A 22,667-nucleotide genomic window follows, 5' to 3' on the forward strand; every position below is an offset into this window, starting at 1 on the left:
ACATATTGTGCAGACTTTCTAAGGGAAAACTGGTTATTCTGCAGGGAAACAATTCCAATTTATTTGCACACATATTAGAAAAAACATCAGTGTTCAGGCCTTCTACATAGATTATCTACACTCTTAAAAAAGATGACTCTACAAAGGTTCTTTGTAGAATTTGGTTCTATATAGAACCATTAACAAACACATGAACCCTTGATTAAACCCATGCCTAAAGGGTTCTTTGCATAATAAAACGGTTCTTCATTTTGATGGAAAAAGTGTTGTAGATGGTTGTGCGATGGTCAGACGGAAAAGACACGTGGGTACGTTCCAGGTTGGGATGCAAAAATCGGTGTTTATTAAATCCCAGTGAAGAAACCAAACAAAACAAAAAAAAATGTATCCAATGCCAAAAAGAAAAATATTTACAAATAAATACAGCTTAATATGAATAGTCCGTTATTCAATCACAACTTTAGATATTTTTAGGCTTCAACCCCATTTCATTACCTCTCCCACAAGACCAGCTCATTCTGTTCCCTCTAGGGCTTTTATAGAGCTAAACAGGAAGTGCTGTGACGTCACTTCTGGTTTTTTAGTTCACTATAAAAACTCAGCAAACAAAGGGTCCTGTTTTCCTCCCTGGCTGAAAACACGGCTACCTTCCTCTGGAGTCTATTCATAGGTAAGTACTTGTTGCCTTCCCCAAGTGTTTCAAAAATTCAAAAATCATGTTTATAATATGTTTAATTATATTGCTAAATCAATCAAAATGAGTAAGAAATGTCCCCATTACCTAGAAAGTTTTTACACATATGTACATTGTGGCGGAGGGCAGCTCCGTCACAGGTTGTATATAGAACATTTTCTGGAAAGGGTTCTATATAGTACCCAAAAGGGGTTTTCTACACACTTAAAACTTATTTTAGTTCAGGTTTAGTTTCTGCACTTTCAATTTTTTTTATTCCTAATCAAATTCAATAAAAAAAACTCGACATATGGGAACTTTCATGTGGGGCTCTACCTATATCTTTAGGCATAAAGTCCCAGTGATTTTAAATAATTGACCTCAGCAGTGAGTTTATCATAATATACATTAGAATAAAGTCATATTCATAATTCAAATAAACATAAAAACAATAAAAAGTACCAAGAATTTCTTGGGTCCATATTTTTCCTTGACACCTTCACAGCCGCCACAGAGACTTGCTAATATCATCAATTACATCATGAGCACAATTTACTGAAGCACTGATTGGTCAAACCAGGAGCTGCTTTTTAACTACATATAATACTGGGCTTCCTCGAGGAGAGGCTTGGAAATGGGTAAACAAACACACTAACATCCAGAAAATCACTGTTTATTTTTTATATATATATATATATTATATATATATATATATATATATATATATATATATATATATATATATATATATATCATTATTAATTATTATTCTATAAATTTAGTTTATTCAAATATTAACACTTTTCTCGGCAAATAAACACAAACTGCACAAATAAATAGATAAATAGATTTTGAAAATGTGTCTTGGGTGCCTAAGACTTTCACACAGTACTGTAATTATAATAAAATAGAGCTTAAAAGGTGCTGATCTGAGAGCTGTGTGGGCGTGGCTAATGAGCAGCTTGACTGACAGCTCTCTGTCCAACACTCATAGCCTGCTCTGCCCCTCAAACAGAACTAAAATCATTATCCAGCTTTTTAAATCATGCTAACTGGAAGAAAAATATGAAACTGGATGAACTGGATGAAAGAGATGGACAGTTGGACGGACAAACGGATGGACGAAGCAACACGTGAATGAGGGAACAGACGAACGAACAGTGTTGGTGTTGGACAAATGAATGAACGGGCGACAGGCAGCTACAGACAGGTGGCCTAGCTTGCCAGCTTTTGGTTATGCTGGGTTAGCTTTAGCTCACTAAAGCTACTTTCCCACTGCATGGTACCAGCTAGACTCACTTTTGGTCCCAGCTACTTCATGTTCCACTGCAGATATAGCGCTCGCTCAATGTAGCTGGTCATCATAGCAACGCCAAATGAAACTGCCATGACGTGAAGGAGACCAGCAAAAAGAACCATCAAACTTAGTCACTCCTGTAAACCACACCCTCTAGTTGTCCCTTTACCTAAACAACCCCAAAGCCCCCCTACTTGATGGGCAGCTGCCTCTACCTTTGTAATTAAATTAGAGGTATTGAGGCCCACCCAGGAATTTACAGTCTCCTCCATCTAGAAGCCTTCAACAAATGGCATTGCTAGATTTGGAGCTATAGATAACCAGATGTGAAGTAGGCTGACCATTGGGGGTCATTACATGACAAAGGACCGGCTCTCCGCAGCCCCCACACAAAAACACAAAAGGCAAGGGAAAACAGAAGCATGCTCAAGAATAAAGACTCTCTGACGAATCAGTAGGCTGTAGCAGTTTTGCAGTCACCTTTTCATATTGGCTAAGATCACCTGGGACCTCGACGGAAGTGATACCAAGAACAGTACCTGGTACCAGGTACCCAATTTTCCTAGTGCAAGACCAAAAACGGCAAGAACAGTAGAGTCAAGTTGAGCTGGTACCATCCATCCATCCATTATCTAAGCCGCTTCTCCGTCAGGGTGGGGTGCTGGAGCCTGTCCCAGCAGTCTTCGGGCAGGACACACCCTGGACAGGTCGCCAGTCCTTCGCAGGGCAGACAGACAGTCACTCACACCTAGGGGCAATGTAGCACGTCCAATTGGCCTGACTGCTGACTGCATGTCTTTGGACTGTGGGATGAAACCAGAGAACCCAGAGGAAACCCACACAGACACGGGGAGAACATGCAAACTCCACACAGACAGGACCGCCCGGCCGGGGAATCGAACCGAATCGCTGTGAGGCGACAGCGCTACCCACCACGCCACCGTGCCGCCCTGAGCTGGTACCATGCAATGGAAATACGGCCAAAGTTTCTCTGACTCTGAAACTTTGTGTGGGCAGAGCAAAATAGATCAGCCTTGTGATTGGTCAGGGGAATGCTTTTGGAAGTGTTACCCAAGATTAGGGCTGCCTAGTTTACATCGAGAGGCAAGAAATATGGTGAAATATATCAGTCATTTATTGGTCATTGGAACGTTATTCAAAGGGTTGACTTAGTCCATATTTACTGTATGCCTGCAAGAACTAGATTCACCTAATTAGAAAGAAAACACAGATTTGGTTCCCTGCATCTTTAAGAGTTTCAGTTCCGCATGTCTGGATGTGTACGAATACACAGCAGATATAAAAGAACTGAAAAGTTCATTCACACCTTCAGCCAAGGCCTCTGAGTCACCACCTGACTTCATCAGGGAAAGGAAATATTCCAAGCTGACTAATATAAAGAGAGCTCCACCTCTTGATGGCCTTATAGTAAGTGTAATATAACAGTAGCAGTTGTACCAGAAGTTCAACTGTTGACCACCCACTTGAGTCAGAAGGGCTGACGAGATCAGTGCACAAGCAATAGTTGCTTCTTGCTTAATTCTCACTACTATTGATATTGGCTAAAGATGAGTGTAGATATAACTGACCTCTTGACCTCCACAGTGAAAGTGACCTCAGCAGTGATTCGCCTTGCTACATGAAAAGGTTCTTGTGTAGATCACTGCATGCAAGGGGAACCATTCAACATCTGATGCTGCATGAACGCTGCACACTGCATGTAATTTAGCTACAACTATTACTGTAATTTAGACTCATATAGTTCAACCTGCCTTTGTGGATTCATTCAGAACGCAGCAGCAACAGAATTAAAAAATGATTGGAATGATCAAATCCACTGAGAACCCCGAACTAACGTTTTGTTTTGTCAACACTTCAGTGTTAAAATATTTACTGAACACTACGGATTTATGCAATTACTACAACTACCACTGCTAGAGGAACTGCTAATAAACACTGAGTGCGTTCACATGCACTTTATTAGTAGTTAACTTTCAAACTTGGGACACTTCACAACATTCGGTAAAATTGGTGTCGCTGATGTGAAGACGTGACGACACTGATGCCGAGCACATCAGTGAATGCCACAGGACGCAGGCCTGAAAAACAACACATTCACATGTATCCACCTGTTCAGCCGACAGCCTGTTCATGTTGAAGCTACGTGTTTCAGACCAGACTGCTTTTTGAAAGAAGTACATTACAGTACAGCCAATCAGGTCAGAACTCATTTGCATATATCAGTCTTAAAGGCACAGTGATTTAAGGTTTAAAAAAAGCTCTCATAGGTAAAAAAAATGTAATGAAATACAAGAAAAATGTAGGATATGAACCCTTTAAATTACATTAATAACATATTACATAATTAAATTACATCACTGACCCTTTATGTAACCCTATGATATAATTCTGTCATGAGTGATGGGGCCCCTATTTGAAGCCAAAAAAATGTGCGACATGCTAGACAACATGATGTGCAGGTGACGTTCATTTTCTAACTGGAATGTGCTTTTCCTTGAATGCAGAGCGATCACGCTGCAGTTTCCTTTGAATCAGGTGTGTAAGTGCAGGGAGAGTTTGCATTACCACTTAAAGAGTGCGTTAACAGGGCAAACCTGCACCTTATCAATGAGCTGATCTATTGAGAGGCTAACTCTCATGCATGGCATGCGCACCTGATCAGGCGATAAAGCTGTCGTTGACAGAGTGACAGAGATACTACAAAGAAATGCTTCTGTAACATGGCTCGAGTGGAGATGTCACCGCTATGATGAGACAAACGTCTTGTGACACTTTAGGGGTGGTTGTAACTCTCATTGTGTAAGAAACCATGTGACTTTGGCTTATTACTTTCATTTTTCCCACCACTTTTTCCATCAATTCTTCCGATATAGTGTGCTTTGTTTATGTACAGTACTGTGTGAAAGTCTTAGGCATCCAAGCCACATTTTCAAAATCTATTTATTTGTGTAGTTTGTGTTTATTTGCTAAGAAAAGTGTTAATATTTGAATAAACTAAATTTATGGAATAATAAAAAATAATTTATTTATAGATAAATAGATAGATAGACAGATAGATAGATATGTAAATAATAAATAGTGATTTTCTGGATGTTAGCGTGTTTGTGTGTTTGTTTAACCATTTTCAAGCCTCTCCTCGAGGAAGCCCAGTATTATATGTAATTAAAAAGCAGCTCCTGGTTTGACCAATCAGTGCTTCAGTAAATTGATGATAGTGATGATATTAACAAGTCTCTGTGGCGGCTGTGAAGGTGTCAGGGAAAAGTATGGACCCAAGAAATTCTTGTTACTTTTTATTGTTTTTATGTTTATTTGAATTCTGAATATGACTTTATTCTAATGTATACTGTGATAAACTCACTGCTGAGGTCAATTGTTAAAAAATTTGCTTAGATGCCTAAAACGTTTGCACAGTACTGTATGAGACAAACACACTGTATGAGTTTGCATCTGACACTTAACCAATACACCCGATAAAGGCCACTGACACTTTAGAGGATAGAGGATTTGTCCCATATTAGGTGTTTCAGTTCATACTGCATATAGACTTTAAGCCAGGGCTGCCCAAAGTTCAACTTGACCCACTAGAAAGTTACACAAACACCCTCTTGTAACGAGAGAGGCGGACACGTGCTGAGATAAGCAACTTTTATTATGGGCAACTCCAGGGTCGTGGTCGAGCCAGTCCAGGTTCCAATAATCAATACCGAGCTTAGGGTGGACAGACATAACTAAGAACGCCAATATCCAAAATTGAACAGAACAAGCCAAACAAACATACACAACAAACACCAGCCAAACATCAGACATCTAACAACAAACAAAGACCTGCAACCACACAGGGGAAAACACAGGGCTTAAATACATGAGGGCTAACTAGGGAACAGAAGACACAGGTGGAAACACAGGTGGGAACAATCAGGGGCGGAGTAACCAAACAAGGGGCCGGACTGGGATCAAAACAAAAAGCACATGGAAGATCAAAAGATAAACAAAAAAGCACACCAAGTGGCCACTTCACCTCCTTGTATCTATACCCATGTCCATTTTGGGACACCTGAAGAAGCCAAAGTAGTTATGAAAACTGAACTGAAAGATGTAAATCAATAAAGAATCTTGCCTCGTTGTGCTGATGTACTTTTGTGGTTCAGATTTTGTGCAGAAGCTTTTTGCATGAATTACTATACAAATCAACGACAGATTTGGACGAAGACCACCTACGACAATATTCACATATACATACAGCCTAATATTCCAATAATAATCTGACTAATAGCTCCATTAGAATAGACTAGTCCTATTAAGGCCATTCGGAATACAATTTCTATCTGATTGAACAAGGTGGGTAATTCTGTAAATAATCTGTTAAATAGAAGAATAACATCTGTGTAAACACCTGTATCTGGTTACATTCCCTATCGGAAAGTTTGCGTATGTTCTGCATGTTCGCATCATAGTGAAAGATTATAACATTCAACATGATGGAGTAGAAACGTTCCTTTTCCTTTTTTGGTCCAATAATGTTCTACTTAAAGGTAGCATAACATTTTCTAAACATTGTAAGAATGTTGAGTGGTAACTTTCTTAGAACATTATGCCCTAACATTATTAAAACATCTTTTTTTCTTCTTCAGAATGTTCTTCTTTAAGGTGGGAGAGCGTCTTCTAAAAACAAACATTTCATGAATGTTTAGTGATAACTTTCTTAGAACGTTAATCTTATTTTAAAAGATTTTTTAAATGTTCCCAGAAAGTTAGTATTTTTAAAACCATGCTAAAAATAAAATACATTACATTAAACATTAAGCATTAAAAGTTGCTTCTGCAATTTAGTTTCATTGTGCCCAGCCATGGATGGTCCACCTCCATTATGCACCTGCATTATGACGTAATATTAAGTGAAATCAGAATAGCTTATAATTTATCAGAAGCCTTTTTTTAAAGCTGTGACCAGTGGCTACAAGTCACTGTTGCTAAGTTTTTCAGTCTGTCTGTCTGTCTGAAGGGTGAAACATCAATTTGTGCCACTTCACTTTCAAAAATATTTATAACTGTGCTGCATTGCGTTTTTTATATTTCATTAACTCCTGATTGACCAAACTAATCAGTAATAATTTACTTAGCAATACTTTGTTAGGTTAACTAATCTCATACAGTGTTTGCTAAGTTCAACATCCTTTTCAACCTGTTCATCTAGATCCCATATGTGAAAAACACAAGTCAGGCCCATGGCACAATCCTATTCAGCCTTCAAAATTGTTAATTTTCTATTAATATTAGCTCATTTCACCATGAACTGCACTACAGTTCCCAGTATGCACTGCAACGTAACGCCCTCCTCAACAACATTCTGTGGGACAGCTGCCAGATGCCAGGTGTCTAGTTCAAGCGAATGGGCAGCTTTGAAAACCTACTGTACATTGGGGAAATTTAGAGGTTTATCAGTATCTGCAGATAATGTAGTCTATTGTATTATATGAAACTATTTAAAATTTCAGTGGTGTGAAAAAGTGTTTGCCCCTTCCTGGTTTCTTATTCTTTTGCATGTGTGAAAAAGTGATTTCAGAAAATATACCAGCAGTAAAATATGGTGGTGGTAGTGTGATGGTCTGGGGCTGTTTTGCTGCTTCAGGACCTAGAAGACTTGCTGTGGTAAATGGAACCATGAATTCTGCTGTCTACCAAAAAATCCTGAAGGAGAATCTCTGGCCATCTGTTCATGACCTCAAGCTGAAACGCTCATGGGTTCTGCAGCAGGACAATGACCCAAAGCACACCAGCAAGTCCACCTCTGAATGGCTTAAGGCGAACAAAATCAAGACTTTGGAGTGGCCTACTCAAAGTCCTGACCTGAATCCGATGGAGATGCTGTGGTATGACCTTAAAAAGGCGGTTCATGCTTGGAAACCCTCCAATGTGGCTGAATTACAACAAATACAATGCTTGATTGCAGTTGTTGCTGCTAAGGGTGGCCCAACCAGTTATTAGGTATAGGGGGCAATCACTTTTTCACACAGGGCCCTGTAGGTTTGGATTTCTTTTTTCCCTTAATAATAAAGACCTTCATTTATAAACTGTATTTTGTGTATACTTGTTATTTATGTCTAATATTTATATTTGTTTGGTGATCTGAAACATTTAAGGGTGACAAACATGCAAAAGAATAAGAAATCTGGCAAACACTTTTTCACACCACTGTATTTTTGAATTGCTCAATTACTGAGTGCCTATTTTTTGCCATTGTAGTTTTGGCATATTTTTACTAAACAATGACTGGGGTTGTGGCAAAATATTAAGTAAAAATATAATAAAATGAAAACACAGCTGCCCCAGATTCGTTGAGATTTTTAAACATGACCCTTTTAGTGGTTGAGTTTGACACGCCTGATCTGGCTGTTGATTGTGAAAGTTACTGGAAATATTAAAATGAAACAGATCTTCCTCAGTTTACTTAACTTAGCATCACATTGGCATAATCATTACTCTCATTAAAATGAATGCAATTGAGTTATATTAGCTGCCAGATAATGCAAGTGGGATTATGCTTTGCTATTCTGGCATGATGTTTGAATACAGAGGAAAATCTAACAAGAAACAAGAATTACCAGCACATTTATTAAGATTTAGTGTTTTCCTCAATTTCTGTAATAAAAAATAAACAAACAAAACCACTAAGACATTTACTGATATTAAAATAGCTGAGAAACACAAATGAACTGGAAACCTGGCATTAACATATCAGTAGTCAGCCTGTGTCAGCAGAAAATGCTGGAGGGGAAATCAGAGGAAGTAAAACAACATATCTGATTCAATCCTGTCACAAATCTGTCCTGAAATAGCACTCACTCACACTGTGTGATGTCTTGTTGTTAATCAGTTTAAGCAAACTTATTGAATTAAAAAGAGCTAATTTTAAGGTTTGCTGTTAAAGAAGGAATTTGGATCAGTGTTGATTAATGCTTAAGATTTCAATATTAGTATCAGAAATGAAAGTGGTATTTTGTCATCTCTAGTCGACAGTAAGTGTTAATCTTTCTGTATTTTGTATTCCGCCATGGACCATGTTCTGCAATAACACAGTATACCCAAATCATTCAAATAAAATTTCAAACTTGTAAATCTTGCTGCAATTTAAATGCTTCAGTCAATCATTCAAATTAGGAAAATATTAGCTGCCATGAGCACATTCACTCATATAAACAGTTTGTCGGCTGACACTTAAGCACAACAAGGAACCAACCAGCCAGTAGAGATGCAGGTTAACGGGTCTGGGTTTGTCGAATGCCAAGAGAACGTTACCTGCCTGACTGAAGTTTGGTGGAGGAGGGATGATGATATGGGGCTGTTTTTCAGGGGGTGGTCTAGAACCCTTAGATCCAGTGAAGGGAAACCTGCACATTTTGGACAATTGTAGTTTCCAGCTTTGTGGGAACAGTTTAGGGAAGAACCTTTTCTGTTCCAGCATGACTGAGGCCCAGTACACAAAGAAGCTCCATAAAGGCCTGGCTGGGTGAGTGTGGTGTGGAGGAGCTTGACTGACCCTCACAGAGCCCTGACCTCAACCCCATCAGACACCTTTGGGATAAACTAGAACGGAAATTGTGAGCCAGGCCCTCTCGTCCAACATCAGTGTCTGACCTCACAAATGCTCTTTTGGATGAATTGGCAGAAATTCCCATTGACTTTCTTCAACATCTTGTAGGAAGCTCCCCAGAAGAGTGGAAGCTGTTAGAGCTGCAAAGGGGGAACCATCCATCCATCCATTTTCTAAGCTGCTTCTCCGTCAGGGTCGCGGGGGGGTGCTGGAGCCTATCCCAGCAGTCTTCGGGCGGAAGGCAGGATACACCCTGGATGGGTCGCCAGTCCATCGCAGGGCAAAGGGGAACCAGCTCCATATTAATGCCTATGGATTTAAAATGGGAGTCAGAAAAGCTGGTGTGGGTGTAATGTGTAGGTGTCCCAATACTTTTGTCCATATAGTACAACAGCCAGAGAGCATTTATTTAAATTATAGTCAAACTAACATCAGGAAAAAGCAGAAAACATATTTAAGAGAAGATTATACAGAGAACTGAATATAACATCCACTTTTAGCCTTTAACTTACAGCTTCCATTTCTTCTGGGTGACTACTCCTGACTTCCCTGGAGCTCCAAGCAATATTCTGCAAAGGGTCCCCTCCTATTCAACCCGTGAGTCATGTAAATCATTTGCCACTGCCAAAAAGTCCCACCTGACACCCCAGGGCTCCCACTACAATCCTCCCACCTTTAAACCAGTTTGCTCCACCTCTTGCTCCAAGTATAAGTAGATCTATACAGAACAGAATGAGGTACAAACAAACATTATTAACTGAACAGAATATTTTCTATAGAACCTAAAAGAGAAGATGTTAACATCAACATAAAAGCTGACAAACTAAGCACAGCACCTGAAAAAGTGTAGATAATACTATTATTCATTTTATCAGCTGCATCAGGCCCATTCAAACTGGCTTCCCCAGATTTCCTTTGATACAGATTAACATATAAAACACTTTATATTCTGGCTCGGCTGAATACTTGATGGTTATTATTTGATGTATTATGGGCAGTAACTAAGTAAATGTAATCGATTTCTGTACTTAAGTAGTTTTTTCGTGTATTTGTACTGAAGGTTTTCCATTTTGGGTGACTTTTTACTTTCACTCCACTACATTTCAAGGTCAAATATCTGACTTTTTCCTACACTACATTATTCAAAATCTGTCATTCCTTTTGGTCAAAACGAAAGAAGTGCAAAGCAAGAGCACCAATCAGGGCACAGCGGTCACTTTGTTCTAAGCTTGTTTTGACCTGTTGGTCATACCGACCCAGTGCAGCACACAGTTCAACGTCAGCGCAGCAGCAATAAATGTTTGGGTTTCAGTAAAACGCAGCGCCAAAACATTCCAACTATGATCCACAAGACTTGCCAGTTCCATGAAAAAGCCAGTGAACAATTTGGGGATCAGGACTAGGATTTGAATGAACTTTGTGAACAAATATAAACTTCGTGGTTTGACATTTTTTCAATTTTCAGTTTTAAAATTGAGACAGAACTGACCATGATAAAAATGCTATTTTTACAGTTTGGAAAGATGTGGTCAGATTTTAAGCAAGGCCGGTATATTTCATTCGTACAGAGCACTGCGTTTCAGCTGTTAATGAAAAAAAGGTCTAAAGGTGTATGTAGTTACTCTTTAAGTGACATGACCTTAATTCAGCTGAGCAGAGCTGAATAACGAGGTCTGAACTATGAGAAGAACAGAGAGTCATAAAAGTGAATGACAGTGTGATGACAGATTAATAATGAAGGTGAGACAAACAGCAAGAAGTGAAAGGGAACTTAAACAGTAAAGCCCAGTCCCATTATTTATTTTTACCCCTACCCCTTGTTTTTGTAGTGTAACCCTCCTGGTTGAAATCTTCCCCCTATGAAATGGGACGACCCTTCAAGAACCATCATCAGTTGTCGTCAGCGATTTTTACGTAAACAGACGAGATGAGGTTTTCTGGCCATTTCCAATACGCCGCTTCCAGCTGTGGTGATCTCACTTGTCACATGACAGTACAGGTGAATCCTATTAAAAATATGATATGAAAAAAATAATCAGGACATGTTTTCCTGCTTTGTCTCCATACTACAGCAGTAATGGTATATCGCACTGATATTTGCCTTTTATCTGAAAGAGACTGAAAAGCATGGGCGCTTGCGATTCATTCACAACTTCAGTTTTACGCATCAATCAATCAAGTCGCTGAATAAAAAAAGAGCACAAACAAATAAAACTACATTACTTCATTAACAGCTACTGGTGCCGCTCTGTAGGCGACCCTGCCAGACTGCAGTGACAGCAGAGGAGGGGAAAGTTCAGCTCCTCACTGCTTAAACACATTTAGGGCTTCATGTGCCTTTGTTAAATATTATTTGACTATTTGCTTTTATTAACTTCGTAACTTCTGTTTCCCTTGCCTTTTGGGTGAATCTCATTTGCATTTTGTATGTCTTTCTTGGGTGATGTGAGGGGGCTGCGGAGAGCCGGTCCTTTGTCATGTAACGACCCCCAATGGTTTGCCTATTTCACATCTGGTTATCTATAGCTCCAAATCTAGCAATTTGTTGAAGGCTTCTAGATGGAGGAGGTTTTAAATTCCTAGGTGGGCCTCAACACCTCTAATTCAATTACAAAGGTAGAGGCAGCCGGCCATTAAGTAGGGGGGCTTTGGGGTCGTTTAGACAGTCATTTACAAATATGTAAGTGTTTTACCGGAGTGACTAAGTTTGATGGTTGTGTAAGTTAGACTTGCTTGGTAGGAAGATGCGCATTCATTAAAATGCTTTTTCCTCGAGTCTCCACACTTTTTTGTTTCTTCAAGAAACAAATGCACGTCAGTAGAAGTCAATACCTTCAAAGAGGGGGGCAATTATTTATCACCCACCAAGAATTCTTCGGTGATATGAGGCTGAACTTAGCTTACTAATCGCCAGCTTCATGATCGGTTTCCCATTCCACCTTAAATGGTGAGGCAACCTCAGGTACCAGAACGTAACTGCTGTGCCATTTAAGGTGGAACGGGAAATTTTGCCAGGTAGCAACCGAGACATCAGCGTATTACTGGAGATTTTTGTGTTATGAAGGAAATGGCCATAAAATGCTATTATGATGGATCTTACAATACAGCGGCTTTTTAACAGAGAAATACTTACATTTATGGGTCTCTTTGGTTGCTTGTGCAGCCGTCTTGCCCATGATTCGCATAGCATTCTGGGAATTTTCTCAGAACACTCTCTTTATAGTGAGCCTCTGAAAAATCTCCGTTTGTAGGGTAATGTAGCCCTAACACTTCACCCTACCCCTCCATCTCAACAACAATCGGGACACCCCTCCCTACCCCTAGACGTGAACGCGCAAAATGGAGGGGTAGGGGGCTGAGTGTTAGGGGCAAAGGGGTGAAATGGGATTGGGCCTAAATTATACCAGCAAACATGATCAGTAACAGCTCCTAGGAAAGGTATCTGGTAGGCACAGACATTTGAGATATTTGGTTTCACTTACACAAGAAACAGACGATGCATCAAATTACAGAAAAACTATATTAAGGTGTCTTAAGCTGAGAACATTTTTAAAAATCAGTCAGACAAACAGCACTGGCGGCATTCCATCAAATCACAGGCTGAATCAGAGTTGCAGTTAATTGCTGGGAAAATTAGTTGCTGTGTCAGTATCAGTCACACTGGATCAGAAAAGGCCAAACGTTTCGTCCTTAGGGGCCTAAGTGTTATGTTGTGGTGTTATGTGGACCAAAATGACACATCTGTTCTAAATCTAATCTAAATTAGTTGAACATGACCAACAGGTTTGATTAAAATAATGACATTTCAGGTTACACACACAACAGTGAGCACACCTGTGAAGCAATTTCCATTTAATTATCTAAGTCCTGTTAGACTCTTCGAACAGAATATTTATTCTTGTCTTTTATTCCCTATCATAACTGTCAGAAAACCATAGAGTAAAACTTCACAAGGATGGAAAAGGGTGCAGGTGGCTTTTAGCTTAGCACAAGTTTCATCTTCAGAAATTGACCTCTTAGTAAGCACCTAGTGCTCTGGACATTGCAAAAAGCCAACCTCTATGGACGGCGTCCAAGAACAAAATCTTCACTAACTGACACAAAATCGCAAGGCCAAGCTTTGCAAAAGAAGCCTAATATTCTCTGGTTAGATGAAACTAAGTTTAGCTTGTTTGGATCAAATGAGGTTCAGCATGTTTGCTGTAAACCTGGCCAAGCCCATCACAGTGACTGCACAGTGCTAACTGTGAAGCATGGTGGAGGTAGTGTGGTGACAGGGTGCTACATGTTTAGCAGGAGTAGGAGGGTGACCTATACAGATTCACCAAAATACTGAATGAAAAGATTATTCTAAGATTGCTCTCGAGACACTTGGCAGGAAAGAAATTTTCAAACACGACAATGATCCTAAACACATTGCGAAAAGCACGCAAGAGAAAGTGAAAACCATCACCTGGCCACCTGACCCGAATTCTACAGAACTATTAGTTACCCACTACCCAAACCCTTTACAACCCGGACTCTCACTCTGCCTCTTTGCGAGGTATTGCCACTCTGTGTCACTATCGAGCTGTTTTCACTGTGTTTTGGTCTTTGCCTGTTGGTTCTACGATTTGGCTCTTCGGGACTTTGTTTATTAAAAGACTCTCTGCATTTGCATCTAACAACCCTGTCTGAGTGTTACATTGTTACAGTTCCCTTTCATGAATCCTTCCTCACAAACAGTTGTTTTATTGTATTAATTTTTTTTAATACTTTATTTTCTTTAAACAAAAACAGATTAAATTGTTTTGAACAGAAACGGCTCAAAAATTTACCAAACATTTACTAACACTGAAAATGAGTAGACTTAGTTTTGTTGCATACTCTACATGGTTTCTCTAGGTTGCATGTTAGGTGTATATCACATCTAGTGTTGCAATGATAAAGATATTTATAGTTCTGTAGTATGGACTTGCATTCTTGGCAGTTCTTTTTTCCTAATAATTACTGAAACTTGAGCAGTAACAGATATCTGTGCCTTTACTTCATACGCATCAGCCACCACAAAGAAACTATGCTTGATGAAGAATCCTGTAGAACATGGCTGTGATCAAGTAACTAGATCATGTTGCAAAATAACACGTAAGCAGGTGAACATTCATAGGTATCAGTTCTCCTCCAGTGTCAACCAGAGGAGGACGGGTTCTTATTTTGAGTCTTGGTTCCTCTTAAGGTTTCTTACCATTTCTCTTAGAGGGACTTTCCTTGCCACTGTCACCATTGGTGATGCTCATGGGGGCCTGGACCTGGATTTTTGTGTAAAGCTGTATTGTGACAATGACAATTGAAAAAAGTGCTATATAAATAAACTTTAAATTGACTATCGCATCACATCATAAAGCCTTCAGGATCTCTACACTGGAAAGGTGAAGCCTGAACATGAAGGTAAAATGTAAACAAACTAGGTCTATCAGCTAATAGCTGGAGACTTCTTACTGCAAACTGGGGGCATCTTATCCACATTCCACACCATGACAGATGCTGGCTTTTGAACTTTACACTGGTAACAATCTGGATGGTCTTTTATTTCACTTGCGTGAGGCTCCAGTCCTTGTGGGCCAAAACACTGCAGACTTCAGTATCATTAAACACACCTAATTTAGCTCATCAGCTAATTATCAAGGACTTGAATTCAGACTGTTAGATGATGGTATACATTAATCTCTGAAGCACTTTGGCCTGGAAGGTCCCAAGTTTCACACACCTGCTTTACATCATCCAACATGCATTATTTCCATAAACAATCTGAAAGGCTGACTCCAGGTATGCAGGACAGTGTTTAAGTTGGGGGTGCGGAAATTTTAAGCAGCATAAATGTCTGATGACATCGTGTAAAATGATTAGCCTTTTTTTTTGCTAACTTATGTCAAACAGAACATGTCAGATAATGAGGCAGAAGATGTCGATATATACATATATAATTGGCACTAAACCACTGATGCACATCATTCTGCTCCAGTGGTAAGCAGTATGCAAGATAATGTAATTAGTTTTTGTGCTTAGGTAGATTTTTGGTGTATCTGTACTGAAGGTTTTAAATTCTGTGCAACTTTTTACTTTCACTCCACTACATCTCAAAGTCTAATATCTTCCTTTTTCCTCCACTACATTTTGAGAAATCTGTCGTTCCTTTTGGTTTCTGTGTGCAGAAAAATGTAACATGTCAAATGAAAGAAGCGCAAAGCAAGAGCACCAATCAGGGCACAGCGGTCACTTTGTTTAGAGCTTGTTTTGACCTGTTGGTCATACCCACCCAGTGCAGCACACAGTTCAACGTCAGCACAGCAGCGTAAAACTTTGGGAGAGTCTGTTCAACATAAATGATGAACTAACCTAACTTTGTGTAAATAGAGCACAATATAGAAATATGTCCACATATGCTGTCGTGACGGACACGGCTTTTTACTGAATTTATACAAACACCATTTCATTTTATAATAAATTAGTTTGGGCTGGTTTATGTTTATGAACAGAGACCTACAGATCAACATAGTAAAGGAGCTCATCTGTGATCCTGAGTTTAAAGCCAGTTTTTATTGAACTTAGAATTGGAACTAAATTCCATTAAGTTAATTAATCTTTTAGTACTTTTACTTTTGATGCTTAAGTACATTTGAAGGCAAATATTTTTGTACTTTTACCAAAGTGGAGGTCTAAAAGGAGGAACTTCTACTTTTACTGGAGCAATATTCTACCTTGGGAGTCTGATTTATGTACTTTGTCCACCACTGCTCTGCTCTCAAAACATTAGGCCACTAGATAAGATTCTCTTTGCACCAGCGTGTTTGAGCCCTCAAAGCGGCCAGTTGTCAGCTCACTGTAACGAAAACACAGCACTTATTATGGTGAGACTGCAGATTGTGAAAATATAAAAATGCACACTCCATTCTAAACAAGTCTTTACCACGATCAAAATGTTCTAAAGATCTGAACGTGTTATTTGTTATTATTTTTAACAGTTGCAATTCTGAAATCAGTGTGTGCTCAGCACCCCCACTTCCTGCATACCTGGTTGAATGATCAGACCACGTTACACGTTTCCACTGTGCATCAGTCCATTTCAGACGAGCTCGAGCCCAGAGAAGTCAGAAGCATTTCTGTATGTGGTGACATATGGCTTCTACCATGCCTAATGCAGTCTTACATTTTTGATTGCGGTGACAAGCGGTGTTTGAAAACATCTTCGATATGAGGATCAAAGGTCACAAGCATTCAGGTGTGGGTTTCAAGCTTGTAGAAATGTCCTGCTCTGTAATGTGTTTAGTGTTATGTCATTACATTTAGTATTGTGGGCCTGGACTTTGACTGTATTTAGAACATTCTTCTGTCTATTCTTGTTTATCCCTACACGGTCATGTCTTTCTCACCTGTCACTGGACATGCATAGGCTGAGCCTGATCTTGACATCAGCCCAGTGTCTTATGAGCTGGCTGGGCGTTTGGTACCTGCATGCAAATGAATAAACTTCAGGTCTCCAGACATACGGCTGGTACCCTGATTAAGTTAAGGTTTGCATTCTTCACCATTCATGCAGAGATATTTTCTAAATACCTGAATCTTTTGATAATATTCTGCACCACAAAGAGTGAAACACTGGAAATCCTCGCAATACGTTGTTAAGGAATATTACTCCTCTTTCACCAACTATTCTTTTAAGAAAACTTTTTTTTTTTTCCTGGATGTTCAAGCATGATTGTGTAAACTGTCTAAGACATTTTTGAACATTTCTTTCTTTGTGATTTTTCCTCACAGTGAGTGCACATGGAATGATGTGGGTGGATGCAGCTTGTGACTGTGATCTGATAGAGAAAATTCCACAGGCCCGCAATGTCAGTGACACACCCCCAGCCAATGTATATTAAAGCAGAGAATGTGTGTGACTAATAGTGATCTGCTGGACTACAGAGTGGAGAACATCTCTACACAAAGGTAAGCCCACTATCTGGAACCAACTTCATAGAGTTACACTGTTATTATGAGCAACTTAAAACCTAAATAAAAACTTCAAACTGAAATTGAATCATACAGATGTCAAACTGAATTTTCTGTCCAGCTAGTGATATTTTTAATTTTGTCTTTTTTTCAAATAAAATTCCAGCTAATCATGTTTTTAATTTTTATTTATTTCTTCAGATAAAAGTCCAGCTAGCCATGTTTTGATTGTCTCATTTGTTTTCAGACAAAAGCCCAACTAGTTATATTTAAAAAAAAAATTTTATGCATAGTTAAAACTTTTTTAAAAATAAAAGACCAGCTAGGTATAGTGTAACATTTGATCTTATTCTCACAGATAAAAGCACAGCTAGTCATGTTTTTAATTTTGTGAGTTTTTGTTTTTATAAAGCACTGCTAGTTATAATTTAAGATTTTCTTCTTATCTTTATATATAAAAGCTCATCTTTTTCATTTTGTCTCATTTTTATGCATAAAAGCCTAGCTGGTTATATTTTTAAAAATAGTCTTATTTTTTACTGATAAAAGCCCAGCTAGTCATATTTTTTACTTTTTACAGATGAAAGTGTAGCTAGCTATATTCTTAATTTTTATTTGTAGTAATTTTATAAAGTCCAGCTAGTTATATTTTACATTTTTATATTAATTTTACAGATGAAAGCCCAGCAAGTCAGATTTTTTTATTCTTCTGTGTTCGTTTAAATCTTAATAAATTTTAATAAATGAAAGTTAGCTAGTAATATTTTTAATTGTTATATTAATTTTACAGATTAAAACCAAGCTGGTCATATTTTAAGTTTGTGTTAATTTTACAGATGAAAGCCCAGCAAGTCATATTTTACATTGTTTTGTGTTATTATTATTACAGATGAAAGCCCAGCTAGTCATAGTTTTATTTTTGTGTATTAATTTTACAGATGAAAGCCCAGCTGGTCATATTTTACATTGTTTTGTGTTATTATTACAGATGAAAGCCCAGCTAGTCACACTTGTTGCTGCCTGTCTGCTTGGCACTGTTCTCAGTGACGGCTCCACTGTAGGTGAGCCATGTGCAATATTTACTGTTCTCAATATTGTTTATAATAGTTTGCCTCCAGTTATTTATTCAATATTAAGATGAAATGAAGCTTTCATTCATGTGAGCATGGTTCTGATCTTTTTCAGCTTGGTGTTATCACCTGCCGTCCTGCGGTAAGTATTTATTTTTTCTCTCCTAAACGACACCAAAACGCTTTTTTCCTCAGTTGTACTGACTGCACGTGTGAAAGTGGTCAGTGAGAAGTGTAATCAGTGCTAACTGTTCTAAGTTAGTAGCTTTGTGGTCTTAATAAAAACAGCCTACTGGAGTTACTTCTCCTGTCTGATCTACTTTACTCTTTTCATAGATTACACCACATGGCCACATACAGTAACCAACCACTGCAACGGCACCCATCAGTCTCCCATCAACATCGTGACTGCTGATGTCCAGGCAGATCCCAGCCTGACCACCTTCAGTTTCACTGGGTTTAATGACAGCTCTGCACTCTTGCAAATACAAAATGCAGATGGAAAGTCAGGTGAGGGTCTCTGATGATAGTGATGATAGCTCATCTGTAATGCATAATGTGTGTCGGTCATCCTCCAGTCCTTCATCAGTCGTGCATGCATCACTAGCATGTCAGTGCACTGCTGAGAGTGATCCACCGTCCAAATAATACCTGATAACGGGATAAGGGAGGGGTTACAAAGTATGCAGAGAAACAGATGGCCAGCTTCAAACAGCCCCTCACAAAGTAATCCACCCACAAATCGGCCCACAGATCAATTCTCTCATTTTCTGATCAGTAGGTTTGCTTCACTGTGTCTGGTTACCTAAAATCAGCTCTAGAAAATGAACTAATTATTAAATAATTATAAATAATTATGATTTTAAAAGCAGAAATGGCGCTGCGTGAAAGAGCCTGACGCAGTATTAATGCAGCACACTGACTACAACTCAGTTATTATTCTATTTCAAGCCGATAGTTAGTTAAACCTGCCTTTGTGGATTCATTAAAGACACAGCGGGAGACACACCCAGTCAGAATTAAGACATGAACAGATTAAACAAGAATGCAGAATTCACAGCTTTGCCAACATTTCACTCACAGTACCACTCATGTTTGGAAGGAACGCAACTACTATCATAATAAGAGTCCCATAAAATTCTACTTCTAAGTTTATAACTTTGATTTAATTGAACACATTTTTTAAACGTCATTATACTATTATTAATAACAATATTTATAATAATACTTATATAAAAATACTGCCCGTGCTAAGAGAAACTACTGTTCCGCTTACAGCGGAGGCCTCTTATGCCTTTACGGGGTTATGTAATACATTCAAACACTAACCATGAGATGCTGTGCGAGTAATAAGACAGAAGAAAAAAAAAAAAACAGTCGTAGCATCCCAATTCTGACACCAGGTTGTTAGAACAGTTTGATGATAGGTTTTTAGGTTCTATGGTTCAACCTTAATACCAAAGCTGTGAGCTCCTGAGAGTCCAGCCGGCTGGGGGAGACTCAAATGACCACAGAGACTAGGTCTGTACTCGGAAGGCTTTTCCTGTTTATTAAGCAGAATAGCAGAGTTTATATACACATAAATAGCATGATCATATGACAAGACAATAGAGAAAGAGGATTGGATGAATTTGAGTTATAGTTAGGCAAGGGCCTCAAGGACATTTATGACATCTGGGTACATGGAGCCTAAACAACAGATAAGCGTTAGAACATTGCTGATTGGATATCTTGTCACTGAGTAACAACTCATACAACTCTTATTGTTCAGATAGTTAATAGATTTTTGTCAATATAAAATTGCTACAAATCTCTGTTCATTCTGGACTTGCTCGGGAGCGCCTTCTAGTGCCTGAAAAACCTGGAAGATCTAATTCAGGGGCATTTATTCTCAATACACATTCTCTGCTAAGATGCACTTAAATGAGTGTTAATGTTATGTAGTTAAAATTCATACTTGGAAAAGACCCCCTGACCAGGTCACTTTAATTTAAGGCCCCTGAGTTAGAGCCAAGTGTCCTCTTAATGTCAGACAATTATTCCAGATGTTTCTTTGCCTCTGCAGTGAAGGTGTCTCTGGATGACAGTAAGATGAGTGTGTCAGGAGGGGGTCTTTCAGGAGTCTACATTAGCACGCAGTTCCATCTTCACTGGGGCAACGGCAGCACTTCAGCCGGGTCAGAGCATGCAGTGAACGGCAAACAGTATCCAATGGAGGTGAAAGAATCACTAAAACGCTACTAAGATTTAGAAAATCATCTAACGTCATAAACTAATGTGCCTGTTTCTCTTTCTCTCTCTCAGCTGCACATAGTAAACATGAAGTCCACTCTTCCCAACATGACTGTCGCTCTCAAGGACCCAACAGGATTGGCTGTTCTTGGTTTCTTCATTGAAGTAAGACTTTGTTTTCTCATATTAAAACATTAGCTTAGCATTAGCACTAATATACACAGGGAGTCCTGTGATTGGTCATAATCATCGAGTCTGTTCTGACACCTCCTCATGACAATGATTGGTCTTCATCACCAAGTCATTTGATCTGAACCTCCCCCTGACTGTGACTGGTCCTAATCACCATGTCATTCATTCTGACACCTTCCCCAACTGTGATTGGTCCTAATCATCTAATTTGTTCTAAAGCCTCCCCATGACTGTGATAGGTTCTAATCAATGTGTTGTGTGTTCTCTCACCTCGATTATAATAAAAATGAGTGCGACTGTAAGTAGGTCAGCTACTCCAAGACCTGTTTATGTGCCTCCACAGAGAAAAACATGAAAGTCAATGTAACAACAGTGCTAGTTTTGCATTACGGAGATGCCATGATGTGGCGTGACACGTGTTATGGATACCTACCTTTTTTTCTGTTTGCAATTAACTGCCTGCATGAAAAATTCTAGTGAAAGATGCTGCACACTCCTATGTATGGTGCAATATAGTTTTCCTCTAAACCTCAAAGCTTTCTCTTCTAATGAAGAAAAGACTGTTTGAATTATTAGTATAAAAACTGCAAAATATCTGTGGATAAATTTATTACATTTTATTGTTTATTCTTAGGCAACTAGTGACAGCGGCAAGCCGGAGAGCTGGAAGAGCCTCACCTCATTCTTGTCCAGTGTTCCTAACCAAGGTACAGCTCCAGTCTTTTGTGAAGTAAAATTGCACATGCACTGATGCCTTTGTCAAGCAGGTGTAGCACAGTACCCAGCAAAATACAGGAAAATAAATAAAATAAATAAAATGAAATAATAAAAATGGTAGTTGACAGCTAGGTAAAGTTCCAGAAATCTTGTTGCATTCCTGTTTTGTGGTCACTAATCTGGCCCCTAAGAGGCTCACGTTCATGCTGAGATAAAAACCAAAATGCGACCAAAACCAAAGTGATGCATTAAATCTGCAGGCCTCGGAGGATGATTTGATTTGGACCTTACCAAAAAGTTTGTGCATTGTCTAATTTAGATGACTTTCTGAATGACTGTTCAGCATAACAGTGGCTGTACTGTACATTTCAGTTCATATAAACTGCATTAAACAGTAATCTCGCTACTTCTAAAGCCCTATTGGAGCTGGATTAGTTTTACCAGAGGAGGTCCGGTAGTGTGATTTGACTGACTGATTCAAACAGGATGAATTTTGTCTGTAATTTCCCCAAATTACCTCAAACAGCCTGGCTTGCGTAGATGTTTACATAAGTAAATAACACATTTTGGACAACTGTATGCTTACAACTTTGTGGGAACAGTTTGGAGAAGTACCTCTTCCTGTTCCAGCCTGACTGAGCCCGAGTGCACAAAGCAGCTCCATAAAGGCCTGACTGGGTGAGTTTGGTGTGGAAGAGCTTGACTGGCCCTCACAGGGTCCTGACCACAACCCCATCCAACACCTTTGGGATGAACTAGAACAGGGACTGAAAGCCAGTCCCTCTCATCCAACATCAGTGTCTGACCTCAGAGATGCTCTTTTGGATGAACAGGCAGAAATTCCCACAGACTCACTCTGGAATCTTGTAGGAAGCTTCCCAGAAGAGTGGAAGCTGT

The 22,667-nt window shown here is 39.1% G+C and overlaps 1 protein-coding gene across 1 annotated transcript in view; it reads left to right on the plus strand.

Annotated features, from left to right (window-relative positions):
• The first annotated feature begins 583 nt into the window (after positions 1-583).
• LOC108441154 overlaps positions 584-22,667 on the plus strand; it is a 61,028-nt gene continuing 38,944 nt past the window's right edge. The window contains exons 1-8 of the mRNA XM_017720510.2: positions 584-670; positions 17,380-17,556; positions 18,548-18,620; positions 18,745-18,771; positions 18,966-19,139; positions 20,695-20,846; positions 20,934-21,026; positions 21,688-21,760. Coding sequence (XP_017575999.2) covers positions 18,548-18,620; positions 18,745-18,771; positions 18,966-19,139; positions 20,695-20,846; positions 20,934-21,026; positions 21,688-21,760 — 592 coding nt within the window. The 5' untranslated portion in view covers positions 584-670; positions 17,380-17,556. The remainder of the gene's footprint in view (positions 671-17,379; positions 17,557-18,547; positions 18,621-18,744; positions 18,772-18,965; positions 19,140-20,694; positions 20,847-20,933; positions 21,027-21,687; positions 21,761-22,667) is intronic.

This window comes from Pygocentrus nattereri, chromosome 13 (assembly GCF_015220715.1).
Source record: "Pygocentrus nattereri isolate fPygNat1 chromosome 13, fPygNat1.pri, whole genome shotgun sequence".
NCBI classification, from domain to species: Eukaryota; Metazoa; Chordata; class Actinopteri; order Characiformes; family Serrasalmidae; genus Pygocentrus; species Pygocentrus nattereri.